Source organism: Leptonychotes weddellii, chromosome 12, assembly GCF_054177405.1.
Source record: "Leptonychotes weddellii isolate Sample4059 chromosome 12, ASM5417740v2, whole genome shotgun sequence".
Lineage (NCBI taxonomy): Eukaryota > Metazoa > Chordata > Mammalia > Carnivora > Phocidae > Leptonychotes > Leptonychotes weddellii.
The window spans coordinates 5,831,888-5,846,689 of record NC_138380.1 but is presented as its reverse complement, the minus strand read 5'-3'; the positions used below and the strand labels follow the sequence as shown (position 1 = coordinate 5,846,689).

The window sequence follows — 14,802 nt, the reverse complement described above, 5'->3', positions numbered from 1 at the left end:
ATTACTGGGAAACAAAGGCTCCGTTCCCCTTGACTCGTGCCCTTGACCCCTGTCCACAGCATCTGTATCAATGGGTCCCTGATGTGCCCACACCACGAGTGCCCTGTCCTTGGGCCTTGGTCAGCCTGGAGCAGCTGCTCTGCTCCCTGTGGTGGGGGCACTATGGAGCGGCATCGGAGCTGTGAGGAGGGTCCTGTGGGGGTACCATGCCAGGCCCGGGACACAGAGCAGCGGCAGGAATGTAACCTGCAGCCCTGCCCCGGTGAGCACCTGGGGTGGTGGGCACCTGCCCTTCCCTCTAGTGCCGCTGAGCTCCAGCCCCCGTCCCAGCTGGCCTTCGCCAGGGCAGGGGGCCGGTCGGGAGACAGTCCCTTCCCTGGGGCTCCACCTCACTGTCTGTGCGCTCCCCCCCGCCCCCAGAGTGCCTACCTGGCCAGGTGCTCAGAATCTGTGCCACCGCATGCCCACGCCTCTGCTCGCATCTGCAGCCTGGTGCCCCCTGTGTGCAGGAACCCTGTCAGCTTGGCTGCGGCTGCCCTGGAGAGCAGGTACGTCCAGGTGCTGTGTCCTGACTCCCGTAGGGGGAGCAGGCAGGTGGGGGGGGAGGGGGAGAAGTGGGTCTGAGTATAACTGGAGCCCGCACTGCCCCAGCTGCTGCACCATGGCACGTGTGTTCCCCCCGCTGCATGCCCCTGCACCCAGATCTCTCTGCCGTGGGGCCTTACCTTGCCCCTTGAAGAGCAGGCCCGGGAGCTTCCCCCAGGGACTGTGCTCATCTGGAACTGTACCCGCTGGTGAGGGCCAGGGGGCTGGGGTGGGGAGGGGGTGGAGGGCAGGGCTGCTGAGAATGGCGGTGGGGAGCAGGGCCTCGGAGGCATCGGAACCCATGCTTCTGTCTTCCCAGTATCTGCCGAGATGGAGCCTTCAACTGCTCCCTAGCTGACGGTCATGGTGAGATATGGCTGCTAGGCCCCTGCCAGTCCTTCCAAAGGCAGGGGGGGTGGTTGGCCCTGCTGAGGGCAAAGGCAGTGCTATCTCTTTCAAGAAGCCCCTTCCCTGCTCTGTCCACAGTGATGCTGACGGCATTCCTGTGTGTGCACAGAGCAGGGCTGTGAGCGATGCAGGAAGTGGAGGGTTCTTTCCCTGCAGAGGAGGAAGCAAAGGTTGAGAGCGTGAGCTAAAGTAGGATCCTTGTCTGGCAGTCCCCAGGCAGGTGGTATCTGCCCTGTGCTGTTTTGCCCCCACCTGGTCAAAGTCAACAGGCCTTTGCTAAAGCCCCGCCCCGGCACACTGGGCTCTGTGTGGATTCAGAGACACACAGGTATGGTGAGCCCCGAGCACCCCAGCCTGGTGCTGCTGCTGAGGGCAGACTGACCCACCAGAACAGAGACAGGAGATGGTTTCTGGCCCACTGACAAGCAGGCTGCACCCACAGGACGGGAAATCAGTGCCACAAGAGGAGAGGTCGAGGTGGACAGGACTAGTCAGGGGAGGCTTTCTGGAAGAGGCAAGATGCGAGTTAGGTCCCGCTGGTATTTGGGAAGGTGGATAAGAGCAGAGGGCTGTGTCTGGAGGCCTACAAGTGCAGAGTGGGCAGCACTGGGGAGGGAGGAGGGACCCTAGGGGTGCCTGGCGTGGGACGGGGGAGAATCGAGGCTGGACCCAGGGCTGACCTGAGCGGTGGTGGTGGTGGTGGGGGGTCTTCCCTGGCAGAGTGCCCCTCCGGGGAAATGTGGCAGCAGCTCCCTGGGGAGCTGGGGCTGTGCGAGCGGACGTGCCGGGAGCCCAACGCCACGGAGACCCAGGGCAGCTGCAGTGCGGCGCGGGCCCCGGGCTGTGTGTGCGGTCACGGGCACTTGCGCAGCCAGGCGGGCCTCTGCGTGCCCGCGGACGGCTGCGAGTGCTGGCGCCGTGGGCATCCCCACCCGGTGAGACACCGCTGCCCTCCTCAACCCAGGCCTCCCTCCCCTCCGCGGGCTCCTCCCCTCTGCGCCAGGGCCATCCCACCGGGACAGTCTCTGGGCTCCGTCGGCCCCCCTCCCTCCTGAAACTCCTGTTGCCGCCTTCAGTCTCTGGCCGCTGGTTTCAGGGAGGGGGTAGTAGCGTAGAAAAGCCTAACCAGCAGAGAGATGGAGATCAAGGTGGAGAGGAGGATGTCCCGCATTCTCCCCAGCCCGGATCCGAATGGCAGGAGGACTGTGACAGCTGCCGCTGCGTCCGCGGGAGGAGTGTCTGCACCCAGCCCTGCCCCCCGCTCACCTGTGCCCAGGTACCGCCAGCAGCCCTGCTGCCCTCTCAGAGCGGCTCCCTGGGGTCCTTCCTGCGTCCCTCCCCAGAGGCTGGTCTTAGGGCCTCGAGCAGGCAGTGCCGGGGCGCCTGGGCCATCCTCCTGAGTGGGCTGGGGACCACTCCCTCTGCAGGGCGAGGTGACTGTGCAGGAGCCAGGGAGCTGCTGTCCCACTTGCCGCCAAGAGACTCTGGGTATGCAGGGGACCTGGGGTACTTCCTGCCGTGCCTCTTCCTGCTCTGGGCCCTTCTCCCAAACTGCCCCCATGCCCACCCTAGGAGGCCTGCCTTCCCCAGTGCTGCCTACCATGAGGACTAGCGGAGTGGAGACCCCTAGCGCTGCCTCATGGCACCTGGCCACCCCTGTCCCAACAGCCGCAGGTGCCCCTCGGGTCCACACGCTGCTGTCCCCTTCACACAGAGTCCCCTCATGTTGGCCTTCTCTCTCTGCCGTGCCCCCACCTCCTGCATTCACCTGCTCCTCCCCACAGAGGAGCAGTCAGCCTCCTGCTGGCATCTCACCGAGCTGCGCAACCTCACCAAGGGCCCCTGCTACCTGGACCAGGTAGAAGTGAGCTACTGCAGCGGGCACTGTCCATCCAGCATCAACGTCATGCCTGAGGTGAGCCAGGGGGCTGCCGTGCACCCTGAGGGCCTACCACTGCGAGCCTAGACCTGGGCAAAGCCCCGGGGACGTGAGGGATGCGGTCAATCTCAAGGGGATACAGATCAGAGCCCGGGTGAGTTTTTACCAAGGTGGTGGCCTCCACCTGCTGCTTGGCCCTGTGACCCTCCGCCGGGCTTGGGCTCCAGAGCCTACTGCAGGCCTCCACCCCTGCCAGGGGGGTCTTCTCCTGCTGTGGGCCTACCAGGACATGAACAGGAAAGGCATAAATTAGGAGCTAAGTTAGTCTCCGAAATCACAGCCCAGCCTATAGTGAGAAGCTCTGTGGGACAGGCCGTTTACACACAGCCTCGTCCCAGACATTCCTGGCAAGGCGTTATGAGCATGTCCCAGAAGACGGACTGGGCTCTGCCCTGCACTTGCTCTCCTCGGGCCCAGAGCCCTGCTCCTCCCCGACCTGGCTGGCTGCCCCGCTTGGCGAGGAGTGTTGGGATCTGGCCCTCCCCGGGATGGGAAAGGCCACCGGAGGGAAGGCGGGTGTTTTGGGCAAACGTGTTTGGCCCCGCCCCAGCTCAGCCACGCCCCACCCCAGGAGCCGTACCTGCAGAGCCAGTGAGGCTGCCGCAGCTACAGCCGGGACCCCGAGAGCCCCGTGCGGATCCTGACCCTGCGCTGTCCCGGCGGCCGCGCGGAGCCGGTGGTGCTGCCCGCCATCCGCAGCTGCCAGTGCAGCGCCTGCCAGGGTGGGTCTGGGCGGGGCCGGGCTGGGGCGGGGGCAGGCGGGGGGCGCGGGGGGCTCCGGGGGCTCCGGGGGCGGGGCGGGGCCCGGCGGGGGCGGGGCGGGGGCGGGGCCGGGCCAGGCCTTCCGAAAGGCGGCCCGTTTCCCAACTCGCAGGCCCCCGCGGGATTCTGCCTTCTTGACCCCTTCTGACCCGCTCCGTCCCGCTTCTTGGCTCTCTTGTTGGGTTCCTCTCCAATCATACGCACGCTTGGGGGTTTGGAGTCAGTCAGAGCTGCTTCATAGCAGCCCTTCTCTTTCCTTCCTTGCTCAGCGTCCGTGACCTCAGCCTCACCGCCTGGCTGACAATGTGCACGGGCTTGTTGGGAGGGCTTAGTGAGAGCGCACGTGTGAAGCGCCTGCCAGGTGCCTGGTTCTCGTTAGGTACCCGAGGCCACACTGTGGCAAGTGAGAGAAACAGGTGCAGGGACACTGGTACCGCCTGGACGGAGCGCAGGGCTAGAGCGGGCCTTTCTCTGGCCTTCCTCCTGGCGGGTCTCCCTCTCCTGCCAGTTTGCGCCGCTGCCCATCCCTTCCGGGCCTGACCACTGCCTCCTTGCTAGTGCCTCTCCCGCTCATTGGTCCTCCAGGAGGTGACTTCTCAAAGCACTGATGGCTCCGCTGCACGAGGCTGCCTCCACCCCTCATGTCATCACCGGGCTCGGAGGCACTGACCCCCTCCTCCCGTGCCGACCCGCCCACTCCATGCCCTGGTACCAGCATCTCCCAAATAAAGTGACACTGGCAACAAGCCCGTGTGCAGAGTCTGCCTCTGGGGACAAGGGGGTAAGGGGGGCAGAGTGGGTCTGAGCCCTGATCTCGACCCGCACAAGGACTGTCTCCGGGAGGCTTCTGTTAATCTGCCATGCTGGTGAACTTGGGCGAGTCACTTCCCATGTATGTGCCTCAGTTTCCACATCAGCAGGTTGCACATAAAGTCTGAAGTTCTCTGGTGCATGGCTTCTGCTGGCCAGTTCTGCCCCTTCGTCCCGCAAAGAGCCCTCTTCCAGTCTAGCTGGTGCTGCCCAGCTCCACCACCCTCTCCTGCTTCCAACTGCCATTTCCCCTCATCCAGAGAAGAGTTCAGCTGGTGGGTCCTACTCCTTGTCGTGGACACTCCACGTGGATAATCCATTCAGTTCTCACCCCTTTATGTACAGTGACCTTCCCCTTCACTCCACAAACTCAGCCGTTTTCAAACACTTTCAAATATTTGCTTACTGATCATGACTTCCCATCCTTCCAGCTTATGTGCTCTAGTACCCCACTGCTATAATTTATTTCAAATTCATTGAGCCCACCGGGTTCTCACTTTTCATTAGCTCCCTCCTGTCTCCCCTCAGGAGTCACGGTCTGCATGGTGATTCTCAGCACCAACTGCACATTAGAATCACCCGAGGAGCTTTTGAAACCCTACCAATGCCCAGACCCCATCCTGAGCCCATTAAATCAGATTCTTTGGAAGCCTCGTGGGTAATTCCATGTGCACCTAGCTGGAACTGAGAACCACCTTTCTGTCATTATAAATCTCTCCAATGCAAGTACCGTTAAATCCCTCACTTTTCTATCTCCATTCATCCCCACCTGGCAATATTCCAACTCAAAAATCTGCCTAAGTTTCTGCTTCTAGACAGAATTTTGCAGATAGGCTGTTTTTACCTTAAATTTGTGATCACAAACCTCAAACAGGCCTTTAATTCAATTTGATCATCCTACCTCTTCTGTTTCCCTATAAACTCTATTTCCTGTTCTCTGCAATGACTATACATGCCTTCTCTTCCCCCTCCCCTACATTTTCATGAGATGACCTTGTCCCACAGAGATGTCATCAGATGGGGAAGTCTATAGCAAATCTATAACAAAACAAACCGACATCCGCTCCATCTTCTCCTTCTTCCCTCGTGGTGTCATCTAGAAGTATCCCTACCTCTGGAAAGGGCCCTTGGTACTATGGTCCTGGCTCCTCTTGCCTCCTCAAGGTCTTGGGTCCTTGCATTGCCCCACCTGGGCTTAACCATCACTTCCCTTCCCATCAACAGAAACACGATCCCGTGTCTCCCATCTTAGCCTCCTCTCTTGACCCCACATTTCCCTCCAGATACTGTCCCATCTTTCTATACCTTTTCATGAAGAAACTCTTTCAGTTACCAACCCTAGCTGTCTCAACCACCTCACCTCCAGTGTTTAACCCCCCAAACAAGAATTTGTTATAAGGAGACAGGGATAACTCACGGGCAGAAATACAGCTCTCTGAGGTACATACAGAGAGGGATAGCTATGACTGAGCTGGGAGCTGGAGGTTAGAAGGCCACCTGGAGTCTTCGATCTCATTTCTGTGCAGCTGTCTCATTTTTCTTTCTCAGAAGCACAGACTCCCCTACCAGTGACTGCACCTGGCCAGAGGGAGGCTGCTTAAAGCACACAAAGCTACGAACTGAATTGTATCCCTCCCAAACTCCTCTGTTGAGGCCCTAAACCCCAATGTGACTATATTTGGAAATAGGGCCCATACAGAGGTAATTAAGGTTAAATGAGGTCAGGAGGCTGATAGGATTAGCGTCCTTAGAAGAAGAGACACCAGAGAGCTCATTCTCTCTCTCTCTCTCTCCCTGAGAACACACAGAAAATAGGTCATATGAGGACACAGCGAGGCGGTACCACCTGCAAGCCAGGAAGAGAAATCTCACCAGAAACAACCAACTGGAGACTTCCAGTCTCCAGAACTCTGGGAAAGTAAATTTCTCTATGTTGTTATGGCAGCCTGAGCTGAGGTCAAATATTACAGTTCTATTCACATGGATTGAATGCTCTCACATTTCTAGAAAAGGTATTCCCATTGACCCCTGCTGAGTTTAGCTCTATTCAACCCTGGCTAGAAGAGCAGAGTCGTATAGTATAATGGAAAATGGTTACTTGGGACCTGCTCAGGGGTGATAATCAAAATATTTAACAATCAGTATGGCAATATGTATTAATAAAAATTTTAAACATAAACTATGTTTGCTTGATTTTTTTATTTAAAACTTTGAATTGTGACTTAAAACGCACACATGTAAAAGTACATCAAACATTTTTATAGTTAATTTTACCAACACCTTTATAATAATCACTTCCTTATTTTCTGTCATTTTCTGGCTCCGGGGGTCCCAAACAGACCAGGTTCAGCCACTCACTGCAGACAAAATCCAAAGACAGAGAGACGAGCGGTGGTGAAAAGAGAAAGGAATTTATTTCAGTGAGGCCAGCAGCAGGAAGACAGCAGACTAATGTCTCAAAGACTATCTCCAAAGTGCTGAAAATACTTCTAAGTTTATAGAAGGCAAATGTGGGACAAAAGTTGATGAGCACATGCAGGTGGGCAGGAAAGGTCAGGTTGATCGGTGTCTTGAGGTCAGTCATGTGGGGTCTTGCTGGCTCAGGGCAGTGGTTACTGCCCAAGGGGACAGTCTTGGTTCCCATCACAGAATGCTTTGCCTGAGTTAAGACATGAGCTGGAAAGAACTGAATCAGTTAGGAAGTACAAACTGAGGTCAAAATGGAGGCAGGTGAAGTCTTCTTTCATGTCTTTTAAAGAAGATCAGAGAAGAAAGAGCAAGTATATTTTTATAGAGTTTGGTCTTCTTTCTTTCCTCCTTAAATTCACCCTCTACTCTGCAGTAGGACTGATCCAACTAAAGTGCAAATTTGCCCACAACATTCACTGGCTTAAAACTCATTTCAAACGCCCTAAGGGAGCATACACTGCCTTCCACATCCAGCCCCCAAGTATCTCTCCAGTGCCATTTCCCATAATTTCCTGTCTCACACCATCCCTGCTCACACCATTTGCTCAGCTGTCTGGCTTTGCTTATGCTATTTCTTGTGGCCAACTGCCCTCTTTGCAACACCTTTCTCCCCCTCCTGTTTTAGTTAACTCAGGCTACCATAACAAAATACCATAGACCGGGTGGCTTAAACAACAGACATTTATTTTCTCACAGTTCTGGAGAATGGGAGTTCAAGACCAAGATGCCAGCATGGCTGGGTTCTGGTGGGGACTCTCTTCCTGGCTTACAGACAGCTGCCTTCTCGCTGTTTCCTCATATGGCAGAGAGAGACAGCAAGCTCTCCTGTGTCTCTTCTTGTAAAGACACTAATCCCATCATGAGAACCCCATCCTCATGATCTCGTCTGAACCTAACTACCTCCCAAAGGCTCCACATCTAAATAACATCACATAGGGGTTACATACAAATTTGGGGGTACACAATTCCATCCATAGCACTTCACCTCGCTACCGCCTACCCCTTAATTCAGTTCAGGTGCCATTTCCTCAGGAAATCCTTGACTAACCATCCCGTAGATTCCCACCACCATACTCTAGACAGTGACAAAGTGTGCGTTAGTGGGGTCTTGTGCTTACCTCTTTCCTTGCACTTGTGTCTTTATTTTATAGTTATCTGTTTCTGGTCAGTTTCCCCAATAGACTATAAGCTCCTCGAAGGCAAAGTTTTGTTTCATTCAGCTGTGCATTCCCAAACCTCGCACAGTGCCTGGCACGGGGCAGGCAACCAATGATGCTTTTTGAATGAATGTTAAAAAAAAAAAAAAAAAAAAAAATTCCCTCCTAGATTAAATAAAATCTGAAACCTTCAAGGCTGACGCTGGCCCTAAAAGTGAGAGGGAACAGACGCAAGAACAGGCATTCTCACAGCCCAAAGAGAACGGTTTGCCCTCAATGCAGGGTCTGGGAGAGCGTGGTGCGGGAGCTACCTAATAACCACCGCCCTCCAGCGAGGCGGGAAGGGCGGAGAGCGAGCTGCTCGGCGCCCAATCAGGGCCCAGCATTTCGGGAACCAATAGCTGTTTGAGAGCCGCTTAACTAGGCGGGACTACGCTTCCCGTGATGCCCCGCCGTGTAGGGCCAAGCGGCTGCCGTAAAGCGGTTCGCTCGGTACGGCGCTAGTCCCCGCCGCTCGCCTCTGCCGGCACAGGGAGCGCTCCCGCTCTCCCGACGAGGGAGAGCAAGTTCCCGGCCGTGCTCCCTCCCCGTCCGGGCGCCCTGCCCTCCGGGGGCCCGGGTCCCCAAGGTGGTCGCGGCGGCGGCATCCTCAGGCCAGGCCGCGGGGGGAGGGGGCGGACTGGAGGCAGTGGCGGGGTCAGCACCGGCCACCGCAAGCGGGGCCATGGAGCCCAGGGAGTCGGGGAAGGTAGGCCTGGAAGGGCCCTGGGGCCGCCCTCTCCCCTCCGGTAGATCCCTGACCTGGGCTCCGGCGAGGCGGGCGCTACGGGCGGAGTCCCCGCTGATGAGCCAGCCTTGCAGGGAAGGACTCGCCCGCTCGCCCGCCACCTCTTCCCTCCGCACTTGGGCGGCCTTCTCCCCGCGGGTGTCGCAGGGAGGAGCGATCGCGCCGGCCCCGAGCCCCGCGCGGCCTCGTTGCCCCCCTCCCTCTCCCGCTGGCCGAGCCGCCCTCTGCCCAGTGGCCCGCTCGGTTGATACTGGGGTGGGTGACCCGCTCAGTGTAATGACGTGAAGGTGCTTCCTGTTTTCCCACACCTCCGTCGGGAGTTTCGAAGAGGCCCAGCGTATTTTAAGGCTGGTTAAGACCGAAGTGGAAGCCAAGGGGTAGGGGTTACGGAGAGGCAGGGTAAGGGTTTGGCCTTGACTACATAGATCCCCCTTCCCAAGAAAGGGCTGAGAAGAAAAAGAAGGCATCTGGCGTATTTCCTGCCCACTTAAAGTTGCTAGCTTAACTACTTCGTATAGTAGTAGAATCGCCTGGAAGCATATTCCATAAACTTCTTCAGGCTTGGGGCAGGAGGCTGTGAGCTGGAAGAAAAGGTGGGAGGAAGTGCTTGACAGTAGAGTGAAGTGGGTTTGACAGGATTGCCAGAGCTCAGAGGCTGTGTCAAAAGACCAGCTTGGTTGTAGGCATTTGATTTGGAGACAGTGGCAACCTCTTGGGACCAAGATCTTTCTGGATGTTGTTTGCTGCCTGCTTCCAGTTCTTGAGGATTGCTTCTTTGGCGCAAAGGGAATTCCTTCCACGTATTTTCCAGTGTGTATTGAGTCTCCTTAAAAAAAAAAAAAGTTAATAAACATGTGATCAGTGGTTTACTGTGAGGGAGATGGTGGAATACAGGATAAACATGAAGTGACCACATTCCCTGAGGAGTTCTTCCCACAGATCTGAGGCTTGTCCCATAGACGAAAGAGAGAAAGGATAATGAGGTTATTATTCACGCTGTAGCTTCTCCTGAAAAGGCTGGGAAGGACTGAGTTACCAAAAGAAGGTACCCCTTACTTAAGCCTCTCTTCCACACTCCCTCCCCTTCACAAGCTACAGGGATGCATTTAACAGTTGAAACAACCAAAGTAAACAGTCTAAGACAAATAAAGCTCAACGGAACCTAACTAAAAGATTGAAGGTGAACTGTGTGCCAGCCTCATGTTAAGCACTACAGGGGATATCAAAGAAGTAAAGGAAATGGCCCTTACTCTCAGGTAATATCCCTGGATTCGTTTTGACTGAACCAAGTTTGGGGAGCAAAATGTAATGGGGAAAAAGGATCATAAGCAATTGGCATTGAAAGTTGGAATTAGTAATTTGAGGTTGATTTCAAGCTATTCTGTTTAGTTGTAGGCTTTCTTAGCTTCTGTTACCACATTTTATTTTATTTTTTGTTTTTGGGAGAGAGAGAGAGAGAGATTATGTGGAAGAGGGGCAAAGGCAGAGGGAGAAAGAATCTTAAGCAGGCTCCATGTGCATAGCCCCATGCACGGCTTGATGACCCTGAGATCATGACCTAAGCTGAAATCAAGAGTCAGTTGTTTAATTGACTGAGCCATCCAGGTACCCCTAGGCTTTCTTGGCTTTTAATGGGAGAAGAGAGAAATGTAAACATTTTGGGAGGTAGGGGAGAGATTTGATGTCCTCTTTAGGCCCAACCACTAACTGAAAACCCTGGGGACTGGAACTTTCACTCTAGATTCTAATCTTGATTGCAGGGTGTCTCAAAAAGATGCTCACCCTTCCACAGTGTGTCAGTTTCCTAACCTGGGAAATTAGAAGGTTATCCAAAGATGAAATAAAGTGATTACAAAACAAACTGGCAGTGTTAGATATCTTGCAAATGAGTGGCAGCAACTAGGCTGGGTAGAATGTCTGTGCTATATTAAAGTTCCCTTGTGAGTATATATATATATATATATACATGTTTGGCTCAAGCCTGGGAGACTGGGGGTCCACTTGAGGTAGTGGTTTGGTCTATTGTTAGTATCTTCCTTTGGTGCTATTTTGTGATATTTATTAACTAAAAGCAGTCTTGGCCTATTGGATTGGGTGTGGGGTATCTTGCTTGCCATTGGCAGAATAATGGATAGAAGTCAAAGACTTGCCGCCATCACTCTATCCCATTATCCTGTTTTATTTTCTTCCCAGCCCTCATTACTATATAAAATTCTCATATTTATTTATTTACATGTGTGCTGACTTTACTCTGTGCTATATCCCCAGCTAGGACAGTGGAGCCGCATCTGGCATTTCATAAGTTCTCAGTATTTTTGGAATGAATGACTCATAAAATAGCATCATTCCAGGAGCCCTTCTGCTACAGGGTGTGAATGCTCTGAAGAACACTGCAGTCTGACACCTCCTGTGCCCTCTGGGAGACATTTGATTTTTGGTGCTGCCAAATAGGAGTATTTATTGTGTATGTATTTACTGCCTCCGCATTTCTGGTTCCTACCCCCTCTGTCTTTTCCATGGAAGTGGTCATTCTGATCTCATTTTTCTCTGGGCCCAGTTCTGTTATTGCACTTACATCATTGATGCCTGTCACCTCCTGATAGATTTTAATCTCCTTAACAATAGTGGTTTTGTTTTCCATGTCTTAGGATCACCATGCACCAAGCACGTGAGAAACAATAATAAATGTATGTTGAATGAAGTAATTAAGTGCCTATGAAAAACTGTCTGCATAATGTGGTGGGGGGACGGGGTAGGTGATGGTGAAGAGGTTATAAAATAAGCCAGTCAGCCTAGGCTTCCCGAGTACCTCCAGCTCCATGAGGGATGCAAAGGCTTCCTTGCTCAGGGGAAGGAGAAATGCATAGATCAGGTGGTTAGGGAATCCCTCGTGAAGGAGATGGAAGGTGAATAGGACCCTGATGAGTGGGTAGACTAAGTAGGTAGGAGGAAATAGGCAGAGTCAGGGAATCTAAAGGTTGGGTGTGTAGAGGGAAGAAAGGTGCAAGATATGTTAAGTGATTGCAATTACACTAATCATTCTGCAATAGAGATTCCAGGTGGAGCTAAAGTTAGGAAGGTGGGTTATGTTCAGATAGAGGGAACTTGGTGCTGGCCTATGTCAGAGTTCTGCCCTATAGACAGTGGGAACCAGTAAAATAGAACATCCAGAGATATTCTTTGTTTTATATTATAGATAAGAAATTGCTCTTATTCAAGATTTGTGTTTTCTTTACATTGGAATCAGAAGGCTCTTGCCACATATTGGTTAAAAGAGAAATACCAGAGTTAGGGCAGTCACTCTTGTTGGGAAGACACTCCTTTATTATCTAAGCATTCAGTCCTGCCGGTACTCTTCATCCTTGTGGATGCTAAAGCTAAAGTGATGGATCTCTTGGCTTTCATTATAAGCCCACCTGTTCCCTCAGGAAGAAGGGGGGGTTGGGCATGAATAGGGAGTCCTGCTTGTCCTTGGTCACAAGTTTAACCTGTCCCAGTCGGAACAGCTTGCTTGCTAGTCCTGGTGTACAGTAATCATCCTGGGATCTTCCTTCAGTATAATCTCAAATGTTCTCTTCCCCCTTCCCCATGTTGGCTCTCCTTAGCCCATTTATTTTTTTTAGATTTTTAAAAATTTATTTATTTGACAGAGAGAGAGACAGCGAGAGTGGGAACACAAGCAGGAAGAGTGGGAAAGGGAGAAGCAGGCTTCCCGCTGAGCAGAGAGCCTGATGCGGGGCTCGATCCCAGGACCCTGAGCTGAAGGCAGATGCTTAACGACTGAGCCACCCAGGCGGCCCTCCTTAGCCCATTTCTTATGTGTACCCCTTTCCTGTCTGACTGCCTTGTTTCGTGGAGCCCATCTTCCACCAGGATTTTGGAAATATAATCACATTTTGCTTTGGAAGATACTCTAAGAGCAAATAGTTATTTAAAACATACACATTTGGCAGGGACAATTCTATTTTTTTAAATTTTATTATTGAAATATAGTTGCCATACAATGTTATATTTGTTTCAGATATACAAACATAGTGATTGGAAAATTCTATACATTACTCAGTGCTCACTGCAAGTGAGGTTACCATCTGCCACCACACAACATCATTAAATATTATTGACTATATTCCCCATTCTGTATTGTTCATCCCCATGTCCAATTTATTTTATTACTGGAAGTTTGTACCTCTTAATCCCTTTCACTTATTTCTCCCACCACCATCCCTCCATCCCTCTGGCAACCATCAGTTTGTTCTCTGTGTTTATGAGTCTGTTTCAGTTTTTTGTTAATTTGTTTTGTTTCTTAGATCCCACATATAAATTAAGTCATTCTATTCGTCTTTTTTGTCTGACTTATTTCACTTAGCATAATACCCTCTAGGTCCATCCATGTTGTCACGATGGCAAGATCTCATTCTTTTTTATGGCTGAGCAATATGTATATAAAACATTTTCATCCATTCATCTATCAATGGACACGGGTTGCTTCCATATCTTGGCTATTGTAAATAATGCTTTAATAAGCATGGGGGTGCATATATCTTTTTGAATTAGTACTTTTGCTTTCTTTGGGTTAATACCCAATAGTGGAATTATGGATCATATAGTATTTCTATTTTTAATTTTTTGAGGACCCCACCCATACTGTTTTCCACAGTGGCTGCACCAATTTACATTCCTACCAACAGTGCATGAGTGTTCTCTTTTCTTTATATCCTCACCAGTACTTGTTATTTCTTGTCTTTTTTCTTTTAAGATTTTTAAATTTTTAAGTAGTCTCTACACCCATTGTGGGGCTCGAACTCACAACCCCGGGATCAAGAGTCACATGCTCTACTGACTGAGCCAGCCAGGTGCCCGTGTTATTTCTTGTCTTTTTGGTACTAGCCATTCTGACTGGTGTGAGGTGATCTTTCATTGTGGTTTGATTTGTATTTCCCTGATGATGAGTGATGTTGAACATATTTTCATGTGCCTGTTGGCCATCTATATGTCTTCTTTGGAAAAATGTCTATCCAAATCCTCTGTGCATTTTTTGATCAGATTTTTTTTGGTGTTTACTTGTGTAAGTTCTTTATGTATTTTGGATATTAACCAGATATATCATTTACAAATATCTTCTCCCATTCAATAGGTTGCCTTTTTGTTTTGTTGATGGTTTCCTTGCTGTGCAAAAGCTTTTTATTTTGGAATGGTCCCAATAGTTTATTTTTGCTTTTACTTCCCTTGCCTGAGAAGACATCTGTAAATATGTTGCTAAGGTTGATGTCCAAGAGATTACTGCCTATGTTTTGTCTTAGGAGTTTTATATGATTTCAGTTCTCGTGTTTAGGTCTTTTATCCATTTTGAAGTTTTTTGTGTATTGTGTAAGAAAGTGGTCCAGTTTCATTCTTTTGCATGTAGTTGTCCAGTTTTCCCAGCACCGTTTATTGAAAAGTCTGTCTTTTCTCCATTATATATACTTGCCTCCTTTGTCATAAGTTCATTGACCATATATGAGAAGGTTTATTTCTGGGCTGTCTATCCTGTTCTGTTGATCTATGTGTCTATTTTTGTGCCAGTACCATACTGTTTAGATTACTATAGCTTTGTAATATATCTTTATCTTGAAATCTGGGATTGTGATACCTCCAACTTTCATCTTTTTTCTCAAGATTGCTTTGGTTATTCTAGGTCTTCGAGGTCTTTTGTGATTCCATACAAATTTTAGCATTATTTGTTCTAGTTCTATGAAAAGTGCTGATGGTTTCTTTCTTTCTTTTTTTTTAATTTTATTTTATTATGTTATGTTAGTCACCATATATTACATCATTAGTTTTTGATGTAGTGTTCCATGATTCATTGTTTGCTATAACACCCAGTGCTCCATTCAGTACGTGCCCTC

At 51.0% G+C, this 14,802-nt stretch overlaps 2 protein-coding genes across 7 annotated transcripts in view; both read left to right on the top strand.

Annotated features, from left to right (window-relative positions):
- The window catches only part of LOC102743568 (SCO-spondin), a 48,844-nt gene extending 43,967 nt beyond the window's left edge, over positions 1-4,877 (top strand). The window contains 10 exon segments of the mRNA XM_081800884.1: positions 60-262; positions 421-548; positions 652-794; positions 905-951; positions 1,714-1,928; positions 2,174-2,269; positions 2,421-2,481; positions 2,778-2,908; positions 3,504-3,654; positions 4,280-4,877. Of these exon segments, the coding sequence (XP_081657010.1) occupies positions 60-262; positions 421-548; positions 652-794; positions 905-951; positions 1,714-1,928; positions 2,174-2,269; positions 2,421-2,481; positions 2,778-2,908; positions 3,504-3,654; positions 4,280-4,302 (1,198 nt within the window). The 3' untranslated portion in view covers positions 4,303-4,877.
- A 3,702-nt stretch (positions 4,878-8,579) lies between these two features.
- The window catches only part of ZNF862 (zinc finger protein 862), a 36,567-nt gene continuing 30,344 nt past the window's right edge, over positions 8,580-14,802 (top strand). For 2 of the 6 annotated variants that reach the window (XM_031025463.2, XM_031025462.2), the window contains exon 1: positions 8,581-8,878. In XM_031025463.2, coding sequence (XP_030881323.2) covers positions 8,855-8,878 — 24 coding nt within the window. In that variant the 5' untranslated portion in view covers positions 8,581-8,854. The other 4 variants (XM_081799879.1, XM_081799880.1, XM_081799881.1 and 1 more) reach the window with 4 other exon arrangements.